This window comes from Mytilus edulis, chromosome 13, assembly GCF_963676685.1.
Source record: "Mytilus edulis chromosome 13, xbMytEdul2.2, whole genome shotgun sequence".
In the NCBI taxonomy this organism is placed as follows: domain Eukaryota; kingdom Metazoa; phylum Mollusca; class Bivalvia; order Mytilida; family Mytilidae; genus Mytilus; species Mytilus edulis.
Window position 1 is genome coordinate 23,975,451 of NC_092356.1, and position 13,262 is coordinate 23,988,712.

At 31.1% G+C, this 13,262-nt stretch overlaps 1 protein-coding gene across 1 annotated transcript; it reads right to left on the bottom strand.

Annotated features, from left to right (window-relative positions):
- Positions 1–5,223: 5,223 nt before the first annotated feature.
- Positions 5,224–12,635, bottom strand: LOC139500192 (neuronal acetylcholine receptor subunit alpha-3-like). The gene is made up of 5 exons (XM_071288931.1): positions 12,578–12,635; positions 10,139–10,296; positions 7,542–7,651; positions 6,051–6,583; positions 5,224–5,594 (listed from the first exon to the last, which is right to left on the bottom strand). The coding sequence occupies exons 1-5, from the start codon at positions 12,633–12,635 to the stop codon at positions 5,224–5,226; spliced, it is 1,230 nt and encodes a 409-aa protein (XP_071145032.1).
- Positions 12,636–13,262: the final 627 nt, after the last annotated feature.

A 13,262-nucleotide genomic window follows, 5' to 3' on the forward strand; every position in this document is an offset into this window, starting at 1 on the left:
TCCCGAGCACTTAAAATCACCCCTAGTTTTTTGTGGGGTTCGTATTGTTTATTCTTTAGTTTTCTATGTTGTGTCATGTGCACTTTTGTTTGTCTGTTTGTCCTTTTCATTTTTAGTCATTGCGTCAGTTTATTTTTGATTTATGAGTTTGATTGTCCCTCTGGTATCTTTCGTTCTTCTCTTAGACAACGTTTCTACAAAGTCTGACTTAGCTCAGGTCAACCTTTAAATGTTTAATTATCATCCCAACCGCCAAATGGTAACAGTACTACAAACACATTCAGCTAATTGTGAAACACAATTTAGTGTGTATCTTGGACTCTTACTCTTTGCAAAAACCAGGAAGAGACATCTAATAGATACACTTTTTCAACACGGGTTATGTAACTTTAACGATAGGGTACTGTAAAAATCAACTCAACTATGTAAAGCTGTTGTTGAACGTTATTTGAATGAAGGTGTGGTATGTCCGCTTTTATTGAAAGGCACAGTGTTAACCACAGCTACAGTCGACAACAAAGACCACAATCCAAGCTCAACAACACCAAAATCATCTGCTAATGGGACAGGAATTTCTATTTTTCAACATCCAATAAAAGATTATATTAGAGTAAGAAGGGATCATTTAATATAACCTACAAATAAATCAAAATCTGAAAAGGTACATGAACTCCATGCTGCTTCTATAAATATGAAACCTGCATATCTTAAATAAAGACAACAGTAGCATACCGCTGTTCGAAATTCATAAATCGATAGGGATAAAACAAATCCGAGTTACAAATTCAAACTGAGGGAAACGAATCAAATATAAGATAACTACGACAAAACAGTAACACAACATTAAAATGTCTGTTTTACATCTGTTCGTGTCATTTTATTGTATTTCAAATAGTTATCAAGACTTATATCACGTTGAAAATGGTAAGGATATTTTTTCAATCTCCAACATTCAGCAAAATGAATGTTGCCGCCGTAAAAAAAAATCAAAAACATGTTGGCTACCCCTCTTATATCCTACATTATTGTCATGATATTTTGATATTGTTTTTTTTTTTTTGGGGGGGGGGGGGGGGGAGGGTGCACAATGTGAAGCTTTGATTGATCTTTTTGCTGGGAATGGCGTAAAAGGTGGTTTAAGTGCTTACATTAATGTACAATTTTACAGTCTTATATGCACTGTATGGAAATGTGGATAAATTAAATTATAAGTGTCTCACGTTTAAGTGTTATCAATGCACTTTTTGTAAACATTGTGCAAAAGCAGTTCATTTCCAACATTTCCTACACAGCAATCAGCAAATAAAACCCCCAAAAAGTTTATTGCTGAATTATCAAGTTAAATATTCAGTGCATTATCATGATTATTGTGGAGGTTTTGGGGCAATTTATTTTTATATTTGACTGAAATCTATTTCATGAGGAAATGGTTCAGAAGGACACCGTTGAGCGGTCACCATAAAGGTAAAACATTTGACGGTTGTAAATGAACTGTTTAAGAATGTTGGTAAACGAACCTGCTATTGTCCTGTTAAATGACCCATTGTTAATATGTTAACGACAAACTTATGGTTACTTCATTGAATAAGACTGGGATAGTTATCTAAAGTTCAAGACTATTCAATTTGATGCGCAAGACGCGCGTTTCGTCTACGACAGACTCATCGGTGACGCTGAGATCATTTTTTTATAAGGCCAAACATGTATAAAGTTTGAAGAGCTTTGAAAACCCAAAATTCCTAAAGGTTGTGTCAAATACGGCTTATGTAATCTCTATGCCTGGGATAAAAAAAAATATACTGAGACGTCGCGTATGGTGTTGGTGTTAGTTTATGTAACATTAATTTGACGTTATTTTTCATGTAAATGTATAAATAACGTCGTACTATTCAATCTTTGAGGCTCATTGATACAGCATATTGTATATGGATGGTCTCCTTGACTTGCTACGTATAGAACTGAATAACATTAACGGTACCAATTTTTCTGCACCAGATCCGCATTTCAACAATACATGTCCCTTCAGTGATGCTCGTGGCCAGAATATGTAAAATCCAAAGCTTATATAAAAGATGAAGAGCTATAATCCAAAAAATCTTAAAAGCATAGCCAAATCCGTGAGAGGAATCAGAGCTTTGCATGAGGGAGATACATTCCTGAATTTATAATAATTTTTAATATGTTGTAACAGCAAATTTAATGTCACAAAAAATCCGTATTTTCATGCCAGTACCGATGTACTGGCTACTGGGCTGATGATACCCTCGGGGACTAACAGTCCACCAGCAGAGACATCGACTCAGTGGTAGTAATAACATTAACGGTACCAATTTTTCTGCACCAGATGCGCATTTCGACAATAGACAACGACAGATCATCTGCCAATGGATGTTGATTTCACTCCTGTTGGAGAGTTACCCGCCATTAACACCAAAAAATATCTTACTATACGATATGGGCATGTCTTATTGTTTGAGGCCGTATGGTGATCTATAGCTGTTAATTTTTGTGTCAATTTGTCTCTTGTGAAGAGTTGTTTCATTTGGAATCACTCAAATCTTCTGTTTTATAACTGAGGGCTTTACCAATTAGTAAAAACAATACAATATAGTCAGTTAGTGAATTTATCTGAATGTTAGAATGGTAATGGACTTTTTCATTTCTTATTTCAGCAAAAAGATTGTTTCGGTTGTTTGAAATAACCAATAAATAAACTGAATATTTTTGTTTTGTATTTCGATATTTGCTTTCAAGCTAAAGTGCCTGTTGACTATAAAAACACAATCACGACTTTTCAATTCGTATTTTTATCTAGAAAAGGCAAAAAAAATGTTTAATATCTTAAGATTTTCAAAATAGAAAAATATAGCGTTTTATGTAAAAGCAAAACTATTTTGATTCCTGAAAGTAGAATATTAAAATAAAAATGTCGGCAGATATTTTCTAGTGAGATTACATGTAAGACGTCACAATTAAAATAAAAATAATTCATTTGATTTTCATCAAAATTGAAATAAAAATAAATTGTTTAATTTTCATCAAAATGGAATAATTTGATTATTGTTTGTATAAGGTTTACACCCCTGCCAATACAGTCTTTGCAAATATGCACGAACGTAACGTATTAACAGAAATTTGAAGTTGGCAATTGGACAGAAACCATTTTTAATTTTTTTTCATCTGTTTCATTATCCAGGAAATATGAGGGTAGACAATACGTAAGCATGTTACCAAAACGGGAGTTAGCCATGTGCAAAAATGTGGAGAAGTCACAAGTCATCAAAGTGTCAAATAGCGATGTTATTATTATGTTTATATCATAATCATAATGGCAAAAGGTCAATGAAATTATTTATCAGCTAGGGTCAACAAGGAGAGTTAAACCATTCCACTGCATGGTGTTAAAGGGAATGTTAAATTTATATGCGTAAAAACCCGATGAATGGTGTCGAAAAAGATCATTAAACTATTCTCAAGGGAATTAAACCTAAATGTATACTCTGTAAGCATGGTATTAAAGAGCATTAAAATGGAAACGTACTGGATGAAACACAAAAATTAATATAAAGCAATAAAAATTAGCAAACATAATTATAAACATGATATTTACATTGCAAACTAGTACAAATCAAATATCAAAAGTATAAAATCAATCTAAGTAATATCAATTAAAATAAAGATAATAAAAATTAAAAATAAATAAGGTAATTACAACAAACAGAGTGTATGGGTGGCACAAATTAAAACAATATAAAAGTCCACGCAAGTTACTACAAACATGTCATTAGATTCGAATTGCAGACTGTATTTTAGTAGTACGTCTACAGTTAATACGTACATGTACTGTCTATTAAATGAAAATGTCTTCATATTTTCTATCGTCTAATGTATTCATTCCTGGATTTAAAGACTGACAGTACTTTGTGTCATGATGTATATATTTGTGTCGAGGTGATCAAATTTGAAGAGATGTGATATGCTTTCCAATTATACATTAATCACTAGTGTTTAAATGATTGGGTTTTGGGCAATTATAGCAATTTTTGAAGATATTCATCAATGCACAAGACCCATAGCATTGATGCAAAAAGTAAAATCACAAAAATACTGAACTCAGAGGAAAATCTAATCGGAAAGTACATAATCCCATTGCAAAATCAAATGACAAAACACATCAAAAACGAATGGACAAGAACTGTGATATACCTAACTTGGTACAGGCATTTTCAAATGTAGAAAATGGTGAATTAAACCTGGTTTTACAGCACTAAACCTCTCACTTTGTCTCATCAAATTCTGTTATATTTACAATGATGTGTGAATTAAAAAGACATAACAAATTAAATTGTCAAAATATGGGTACGTCAGTCATCATTGTGTAACAATTCTAAAAGAACAATTTAACAGAACACAAAAAAAAACATCTATCTACAAACACGTGCACATTCCTTGATTCGCGTGTCTGATGTCTGAAAATTTTATACCTCACAAATTTTTGTCGTTAAATGTTAAGTAAATACAATCAATTTTAAAAATTAAAATAAGCAATTTTTGCATACAGGGTAAAAAAATCAAAAGGATGTAAAAATTAATTTCAGAAACACAAATGCCCTAATTTATACAATATTGAGGTAAAAAAATCGAGCTCGACATTTTAGAATCATCGACATACACTAGGCTACAGGCTCAAGAGTTGTCACAGACACAAACAGAATGTTGCAGGTTAAGAGGTCTTGCAATACTTTGATAATATAAATATATACCTTGTTTGTTTGTTTGTGATAGCCTGTCCCAAGTTGGGAGCCTGAAATGCAGTGGTTGTCATTATTTGTGTGTTACATATTTGTTATTCGTTCATTTCTTGTACATACATTAGGTCGTTAGTTTTCTCGTTTGAATTGTTATACACTGTCATTTCTTTTATATCTGACTATGCGGTATAGGCTTTGCTCATTGTTAAACGCAGTACGGTGACCTATATTTGTTAATTTCTGTTTCTTTTTTGACTCTTGTGAAGATTTGTCTCATTGTCAACCATACCACATCTTCTTTTTTATATTTGAAACAATACCAGATTCCTTATCGAACATCTCTTTTTCGTCAATTCTGTTGCCATTAAATTATTTTAAAACAGAAACATGAACATACATCGCAAGTTTTGTAAATGGAAAAACCAACAAAAATCATATAAACATTCAGGTTAAATTCCATGTCCTGTAAGCATTATGTTGAAGTGCTCAGAACTATTGGGAAACATAAAATAATCAAAATATATAAAACTGTGAATACTCCTAACAGAAAATAATCAAAGAATTCTGCTAGCTCTTTGTTAGTGTAAGGTGTAAATGACTCATTTCTCTCCAAACATACTCTTTCATCATTTAGTTTGCCATTTTCTGTAACCTTGCTATGTTCAAGATGATCAAGGTGATTAATTCTTTCTGATCTGCACTTTAACTTCAAGAATTTCCTTGCCAAGGAATGCATCCATTTTGGAGCCTTGTCGTGTTCTGGTTGATGGTAAAGTCTTATGATAAATATCGTGAAGATAATCACCAGAGAGGCCATTCCCAAGGTTACTGTTAGAAATACCACTGCAAAAAAATAAATTCACAGTTTTACTTATCTCTGTTAATAAAAGCAGATACTGCACCATTAGAAAGGCAAATCAGAAGCTAATATTTATTAAGCCAAGTTTTCCGTCATTTTCCATTTTCACAAAATTTGATACACAAAAATCCATACACTAGATGGAGCATTATGCCAAGTATCATGCTTGTAGCAGGATGTGCACAATTTTTCACGAAGCCGCCGTACTATATTACGTCAATTTTCATACTTATTAATTGCATTCAATTCAATATTGATCGACTGAATAATGTTCGTTGCCTTTTCAGACAATTGAGTATGCTGTTGATAATTACAGGTAAAATAAATCTACTGAGCAGTCTGAATATACATAGAATCTTGTAATAAGTACTATCAAATACATAATTAAACTATAGTGAAAAGTATTGTGAATAAATAGTACAAAATCAATTCAACTTTACCTAAGACTGAAGTATGTTTTGATGTCGTAGGCATACCATCTGCAAATAACGTCAATAAAACTGCCAACGCAAGTAACACTGTAAGAATATATCCGATCTTATCTCCAGACTCAAGGGGCAGAAAAAATGTAACAAATGTTAACACGGCCGTAAGAATGGTAGGAACTAATACACTCATCAGGTAATGACCATAATATCTTTTAAACTGCATTTTAAAGAAAAGTTCCGAAAATTCTAGGTCGTCTTCAGTAAGCACATCTATATACTGAGAGGTCGTCACAAGCTCCATTTCTCCATTAGGTCTATAGTCTTCTAAATTTATTGCAGATTTTAATAATGTTAAATTGACAGTTCCTAAAGGGAAACCCCAGCTAGCTAATTCTATGTCGCAAGTTTGGCTGTCATATGGGAAAAACGTGACATCAATGTCACATGACGTAGATAACACAGCCGGTGGCTCCCATCGTACTTCTCCGTTATAGTGTATTCTTACTGTTTTGTCAGCACCAAGATTTTTCCGCAATTCCAGAATACTTAGATTAAAATTAAAAGTTATTTTGTTAGATATGTCATTGTATGTGTTACACAAGAAATACTCAAAAATTACTTAAGATTTAATTCTACATTTATGTCCATATATAATTATACGTGTATACATGTTAACATTTCTGTTGAACTTAATAACCATATTTTTCTTCTGTTAATCAATAGCTATTCTACAATTAGGTAATCATATATAGCAGCCCAACATAAACATTTGAGATATCGCTAGCCTGTATTTGTTAAATATACAGATATAGTTTTAAAACTCCGCCAACTGCCGGACTACTTTTGTATATTGCTATTGGCGAGTGTTGTATGACCTCATAATGTGTAATGTTTTCGCATTCCAATGACGTATTGCTTCATCTCTTGTGAACTATAGATTACTTAACATTCTTATATGTGTATTTTTTTAGTTGAAAACTGGATTGTGTACATGTGTGTCACAAAAAATCTATAATTAATAATCAGCGAATGCCACGGTCAGTTCGAAATTCTGAAGCGTAAGACAAATCATACACTTTTGTCTTAAATCAGACAACACTTAGTTAATCCATTTTTAAGCGATGTATTATTGCTGACAATGCGAGACATTTTGGCGGAACAGTCATCAGCTGATTGTGTGATTTGTTTTTTAGATATAACTACGCGGTAAAATTTATAAACACTTATAAAATCTAAATCGAAAATAAATGTTAAATGTGAGTTTGTCTGGATTTTGTTTAACGCAAAACAAATGTACAAAATAAAATTCAGGATAAAGAAAATGAATGTTATTTTTTAATATATCAGCTGTATTTGTAATCGGCTCATAGCAGATTAATAGCTCGCTGAAACTCGCATAACAAGCGTTTTTTTGTAAAGCAGCTGAAATAAATATATCAAGATGGTAAACAGTAATGGTATATACATGTAACTATTTATGATGTAAAGGCTTAAAATACGTACGAGTTCTGCACAATTAATTCAGGGTGCCAAACTAAATTCTCTGGTACATATATATAGTCAATATCTCCATAGTCTGCTTTAGGCCAGGATAATCGGCTATCATTCCATATCTAAAATCGTAACAACCAGGTTTAGATCCATTTAACTATACAATACAATTTCATTTGTTTAGCTTAGTTATGTACATTTTGCATATCTATCGTCTCAAATTTAGCCAAACAATATAAGACCGTTGCTTCTGTAACATGGTGACAAATCCGCCTGTACTATGTGTAGTGTCCTAGACCACTTGACCAACTAGGCTATGAAAGTATACATCCTTTGTATGTAGATTAATGCTTTTCTCATTCGGTTTGATCTAATGCTGTAGTACAGAACAGATAAATAATAGCAAAAGGATGATATACCTTTCAGATTAGATATATTTTGTAAGTCTGTTAGAATATGATAATGTAGCACCATACCGTCACATTAAGTTATTATCAAAATATAAATATATATAAATATAATTCTGAAAACTAAACTCAACAGTATTAGAATCAGATTGTAATGCTGACAAATATTTGTCTCTAGACGGGATTGTATTACAAACCTTAGATACACTAAGTCTACAGCTACAATCGCTTTAACCTCATTTTTCATTATCTGTGTTTAATATTGTAGTATGTACTTCCATATGTTTCATTTAGAAATTAAAAACAATCTTATACCCCTTTCCCCACCCCAAAAAAATATGAAAATAAAACTGTATTGACCCTTTTTCTAAACAAAGTATATTACCCTTCGTCTGTGTCTGCCCTTATTCAAATATCAAAACATCGTGGAATGATATGAAATCGTAGTGTGTTTATTCATTCACAGAGGTAAATGTGTACTTCGAATCCGGTACTGAATAGAATAAAAGGTAAAAATTCCCCATTTTAGTTTACTTAAATATAGGGATGTAAAAATGGCCACTCATGTTTACCATGTATAGAATTATGTTTTATTGTTGACGTGCTGGGTTATAGAACAAAAGAAAAAGTGAAATATTTGGCAACCCAATTTCATTTTATCTTCCTCGTAAAATTTTATTATTCGTCAGTATCGTAGCACAAATGTTAAACATTATTTATACATAAATGTAAAATGCAAATTTTTAATTTTCAGATAGCCTAGAATTGACGATTTTGTGATCAAACCTGAAAAGAGTATATATTATTAAATAATTTCACCGCAAGACTGTAAAGAGATCACAAATAACGAATGACATCTATAGATAATATCGAATTCACAAATATACCCAATCAATTGAATTTGCTTTTTAATAGCCCAATATATTTTTTGTGTTCCAACGCTTGTGAACAATAAACGTTATGATTGGATGAACACCGTCACGTATTGACTCCCTATCGATGCATATGAGGTCATATATTTCATATTTGGTTAATGACGTCGCGTATACTATTACATTTGAATCAATGTTGGCGTCATCTATAACTTTTTCTGTATTTCATTGATTATTTTTATACAACAAGTGACAGGAAAAGTTCTTTGTGCGCTTAATTCTAATATTGTTATGTGATTAACTACGTATACTGGCCCCTTAAGGATCCATAGTCGTTTTTTGTTAAACTCATAGATGGGTTTAGCTTTCATACTCCCCACCTATGGATTTAAGATTCCTATAGTGATCCGTATCGGGATGAGTATCAAACCGTTAAAAAAATATGTTTACGTAACGAATAATTAAACAACTCATTTGTTGGGTCATCTGAGTAGTTTATGTGCGTCTCCTTCTGCAGGGTTGCCATATAATCACGGATAAAAACATGTAAGAACGCCGCGGCTTGTTTTGTAAAATTAAAAACAGATTCCCAGAAAGAAAATATGCAGGGTCATAATAAACTAAGTTTCTTCATATAAACACACATATCAGTACATACATGTACATAAAAATAAATCTTAAAATGACCTATAGTTTGAATTGAAATAACATTAATGTACTGACCACGGTAAACCATCCTGATGTATCCAACGTTTGTTCTTTTATATCCTTTAAACATAAATACAATATAAAACGATTTGTAAAACATAATTTTAGTAGTTTATTTTAACATTAACGGATACAGCTAATTCTTAGACGGCTATATATTTATAAATGACCTGGTTGAAATTTAGTAAATATACAAAAGTCATAAAATTCATGATCAAAGAAACTATAGTGGGTTTTTTTGTCCTCTCTATTTTCAAAGAAGTTTTTTCTAAAGAGTACCATGGGATGAGAAAAATATAATTGTTTTTCGGTTTATATAAAAAAAAATCACTTAATAACAAGCTCATTATATCAATATTTTAAAACATGTTTTGTTTATTCTGTTTTACGACATTTTGTATCGCGTAAAAGCATTTTTTTCTTACAGTTATTAATTAGCAATAATATTGTTTTAATATAGAAAAGGGAGGTATAACGAAAAAGCTTAAAATACAATTATAGGAATAATGGCTATATTGATACGCATTTGTCTAAGTGTATGCCTGTAGGTTTTGTGCAATGCTTTGTATTTTAAAGTCAACTTTGGCTGATCTCCGAAAGCACAAAGAAAAAAATTACTTACCAAAGCATTGAGAGCCAGAAAGTTGTATTCTGCACTGACTATTACTGGGTAGCTCGGTAGTACCAGTTTATTGTAACCATCGTCAGTATCATTAAATAAGAACTTGTGAATTTTATTTGCGTCGTTCACAGTGTAAGACGTCGAAAGATTTAATAAATCTAGAAACAAACAAAAAGTTAATTACAGCAAACTGCAATATATATGAACACACATGAACATGCAAGCATACTACTGACTTGTTTATAATGTATATAATACATTGTTTGAATGTGATTTTTATGCTTGCATAAATGGTATGATAAAACAATAATTGGCATGTGTTTTTGAATACGTCAAGTCCTAGCGCTAAATGTTAAAATACAATTTTGGGTTACATTTAACAACAAAACATCATGATATTTTATAGAATAACAAAGAGCCAAGTTTTCGACTTAAGACATATACTCTGCGGTGATGGTAAATCTATAATTGTTTTCAAATTACCATCATTCCTTGAAAATAGTACAGCAAAATATACTTAAAGAACATACAACTGATTAGGCGTTGCTTGTTGAAAATTGTTTTACTCTAATGGTAATCGTCTTGGTTTATTTCTACTCCCATATATATATTGCTGTAGCACAATTTTTCAAAATATTTGGTTTTCAATGTTTTTTTAATTTTTATCTCGATTTTGACTTAAAACTGTTGTGATTGGAATATCTTAAATGAGCTTACAAGGCCGTACAGTGACCTATATGTGTTTATTTCTGTGTCATTTTGGTCTATTGTTGAGAGTTGTCTCATTGGTAATCATGCCACATCTTCTTTTGTATAATTACATGCATATAGACAAACAGTCTAGTTCACTATTATATTCTCTAGATGTTTTTTTTTTAATTCTATGAATATATGATAGATACAATAATTAAGAATGGAAATTGGGACGTTTTATATTGCAGAATTTATCATCGATATCAATATCGCCGAATAGTACTCCTATGACATGTTTTAGATAATTATCAAATTATGGTGTCTCCAGTATGAGGGTTATAATGACTTGTAAGACGTCTCTTTTACGTTATTTAATAGTGAATAATGTAATTTGGTGTGTATGTATTTGCACTTGTTCACAAAAATTTAAATATATTTACTATAATTGTGATTGTTATCAAATCATTGCAGTACAGCTTTCCAAAACATTGTGTGCTACCATAAATATATGTAAATCAATCGATAACTTCTACAATATACAAGCTACCTGGTTAATGGTAATATTATGTCATTATGGGTATTTGATCTTTAATTGGTTATGATTGTCAGCTGTTGATATTAATCTAATTAGTTCGTGTAGTTCATTTAGCGGATTAGTAGGGTTTTTAAAAAATATTGTATGTCATTGATCTTTAATTGGTTATGATTGTCAGCTGTTGATATCAATCTAATTAGTTCATTTAAAGGATTAGTAGGGTTTTTAAAAAATATTGTATGTCATTGATGTTAGGTCAAGTTTACATACATGGATTAACAGTATGTTTTCAGTCACAGGTCAGATTGGTATTGCTTTTCGGTTTCAGTTACGACAAATGCTTAGCATGGATACTGTTTTAAACGTAAAGCTGGAATGAACTTCTTTTCATATAGACACTCTACATGTATACTAATTTAGGTTATCTAACCACTAATATTTGATATATTTTAATTTCTAATTTTAATATCACAAAGAGAAATATTATTTAATTGCAATATCATGTTTAGTTTAATCATATAAAGGCATTAACACTTATTTTCTTTCAATTAACTACAAACCAATATTTCAACATAGAAGTGAAATGAATTTGATCAAAACTAAAATAAAAGATTAGACATTTCTCATTTCTTACTTAAACTTGTTTCAATTTGCAGTTATATGTAATCATGTTGTCAACTAGATTTATAGATAAGAAGATTTGGTGTGATTTCCAATGACACAACTCTCTACAAGATACTTAATGACACCAACATTAACATTACTGGTCACCGTACAGACTTTAACGATGAGCAAAGCCTGTATCGCAGCATTAGCTGTCACTTATGCAATTGTACCTATGTCCTGCTAAATCCGTTCACTAAAGAGATTAAGCAAGCATCATATTTTTTTTTATTTTCAAATTTCTCGTCCCTGTATTGTTCTTAATTATTGGTAACAAAGACTTTTTTATAATACAAAAATCACAGTTTAAAATTATAATTACACGTCTAACAATTAATTATTTTGAAAATATATTGAAATAACAACTTGTCCGTCCCGATGTCACATAAACAAAAACATTATAATACGTACAATAGTGATATTATCTAAAACATTGCATGCAAAGCAAAGATTTAGTCCATACTTGTAATTGTGAAATCGTTTGATGATTGCATGCATACGAGACAGTCAAATGAGCAGTCACTTTGAATCATTACCCTCCAACTTACCTATACCAATGAGTAAAAACAAAACTCCTCTTCTTGTGCAGAATCTTTTATACATCATTTTTCTTCTTAAGAAGGTAGGCCTTAACGACTACAGTTATTTGTTCTCCAGTCTTAAATTTCGGTCGAGTATTTAAAGAATGATTTACTTTACCAAAAGCAACTGCTTTTTATATGGTATCTATCGATGTTTTCTGTCTTTGGCATCAATTCAATCTATACATTTATAAAATAATACCGACGTTATATAAGTCGATCAATGATGTTATAATAATAAATTCGGAATGCTTTGCGTTTATATAGGTTGTTGACTGTGTAACCGAATTGACTGATTCACAAAATCGGCCAAACCAAATAGAAAAAAACACCCTACGCGAAGTCAGATCTTACAATCAAGTCAATTGGAAATTATATGGTATTATGCATTTGATTTGATATGTCTTTGTTTAATGAAGATTTATCTTCAGCGAGAAATAAATTTTGATGATATTTTTTTGATAATATATTTAAAACAATAAAGATTGCCCCTATTAAATTATCAAGAAGAAATCAATTTAATCAAATCCTGTTTGTAAAATGTGTTCGACTTAACCCAGTTTGTATTAATTCGAAATGAATTAGAAACGCAACGTTTTTCTATGGCTTGGCGGTACTTCGTCTTAACAAAAAATAGAAACAGAAGATATTA

Excerpts from the sequence above, each read along its gene's own strand:
- LOC139500192 (XM_071288931.1), bottom strand. The coding sequence starts at position 12,635 with ATGATGTATAAAAGATTCTGCACAAGAAGAGGAGTTTTGTTTTTACTC. Across the intron at positions 10,297-12,577 it reads GTTTTTACTCATTGGTATAG|ATTTATTAAATCTTTCGACG; the intron begins GTAAGTTGGAGG and ends GTTTGTTTCTAG. Across the intron at positions 6,584-7,541 it reads GAATTAATTGTGCAGAACTC|TATTCTGGAATTGCGGAAAA; the intron begins GTACGTATTTTA and ends TTTTAATCTAAG.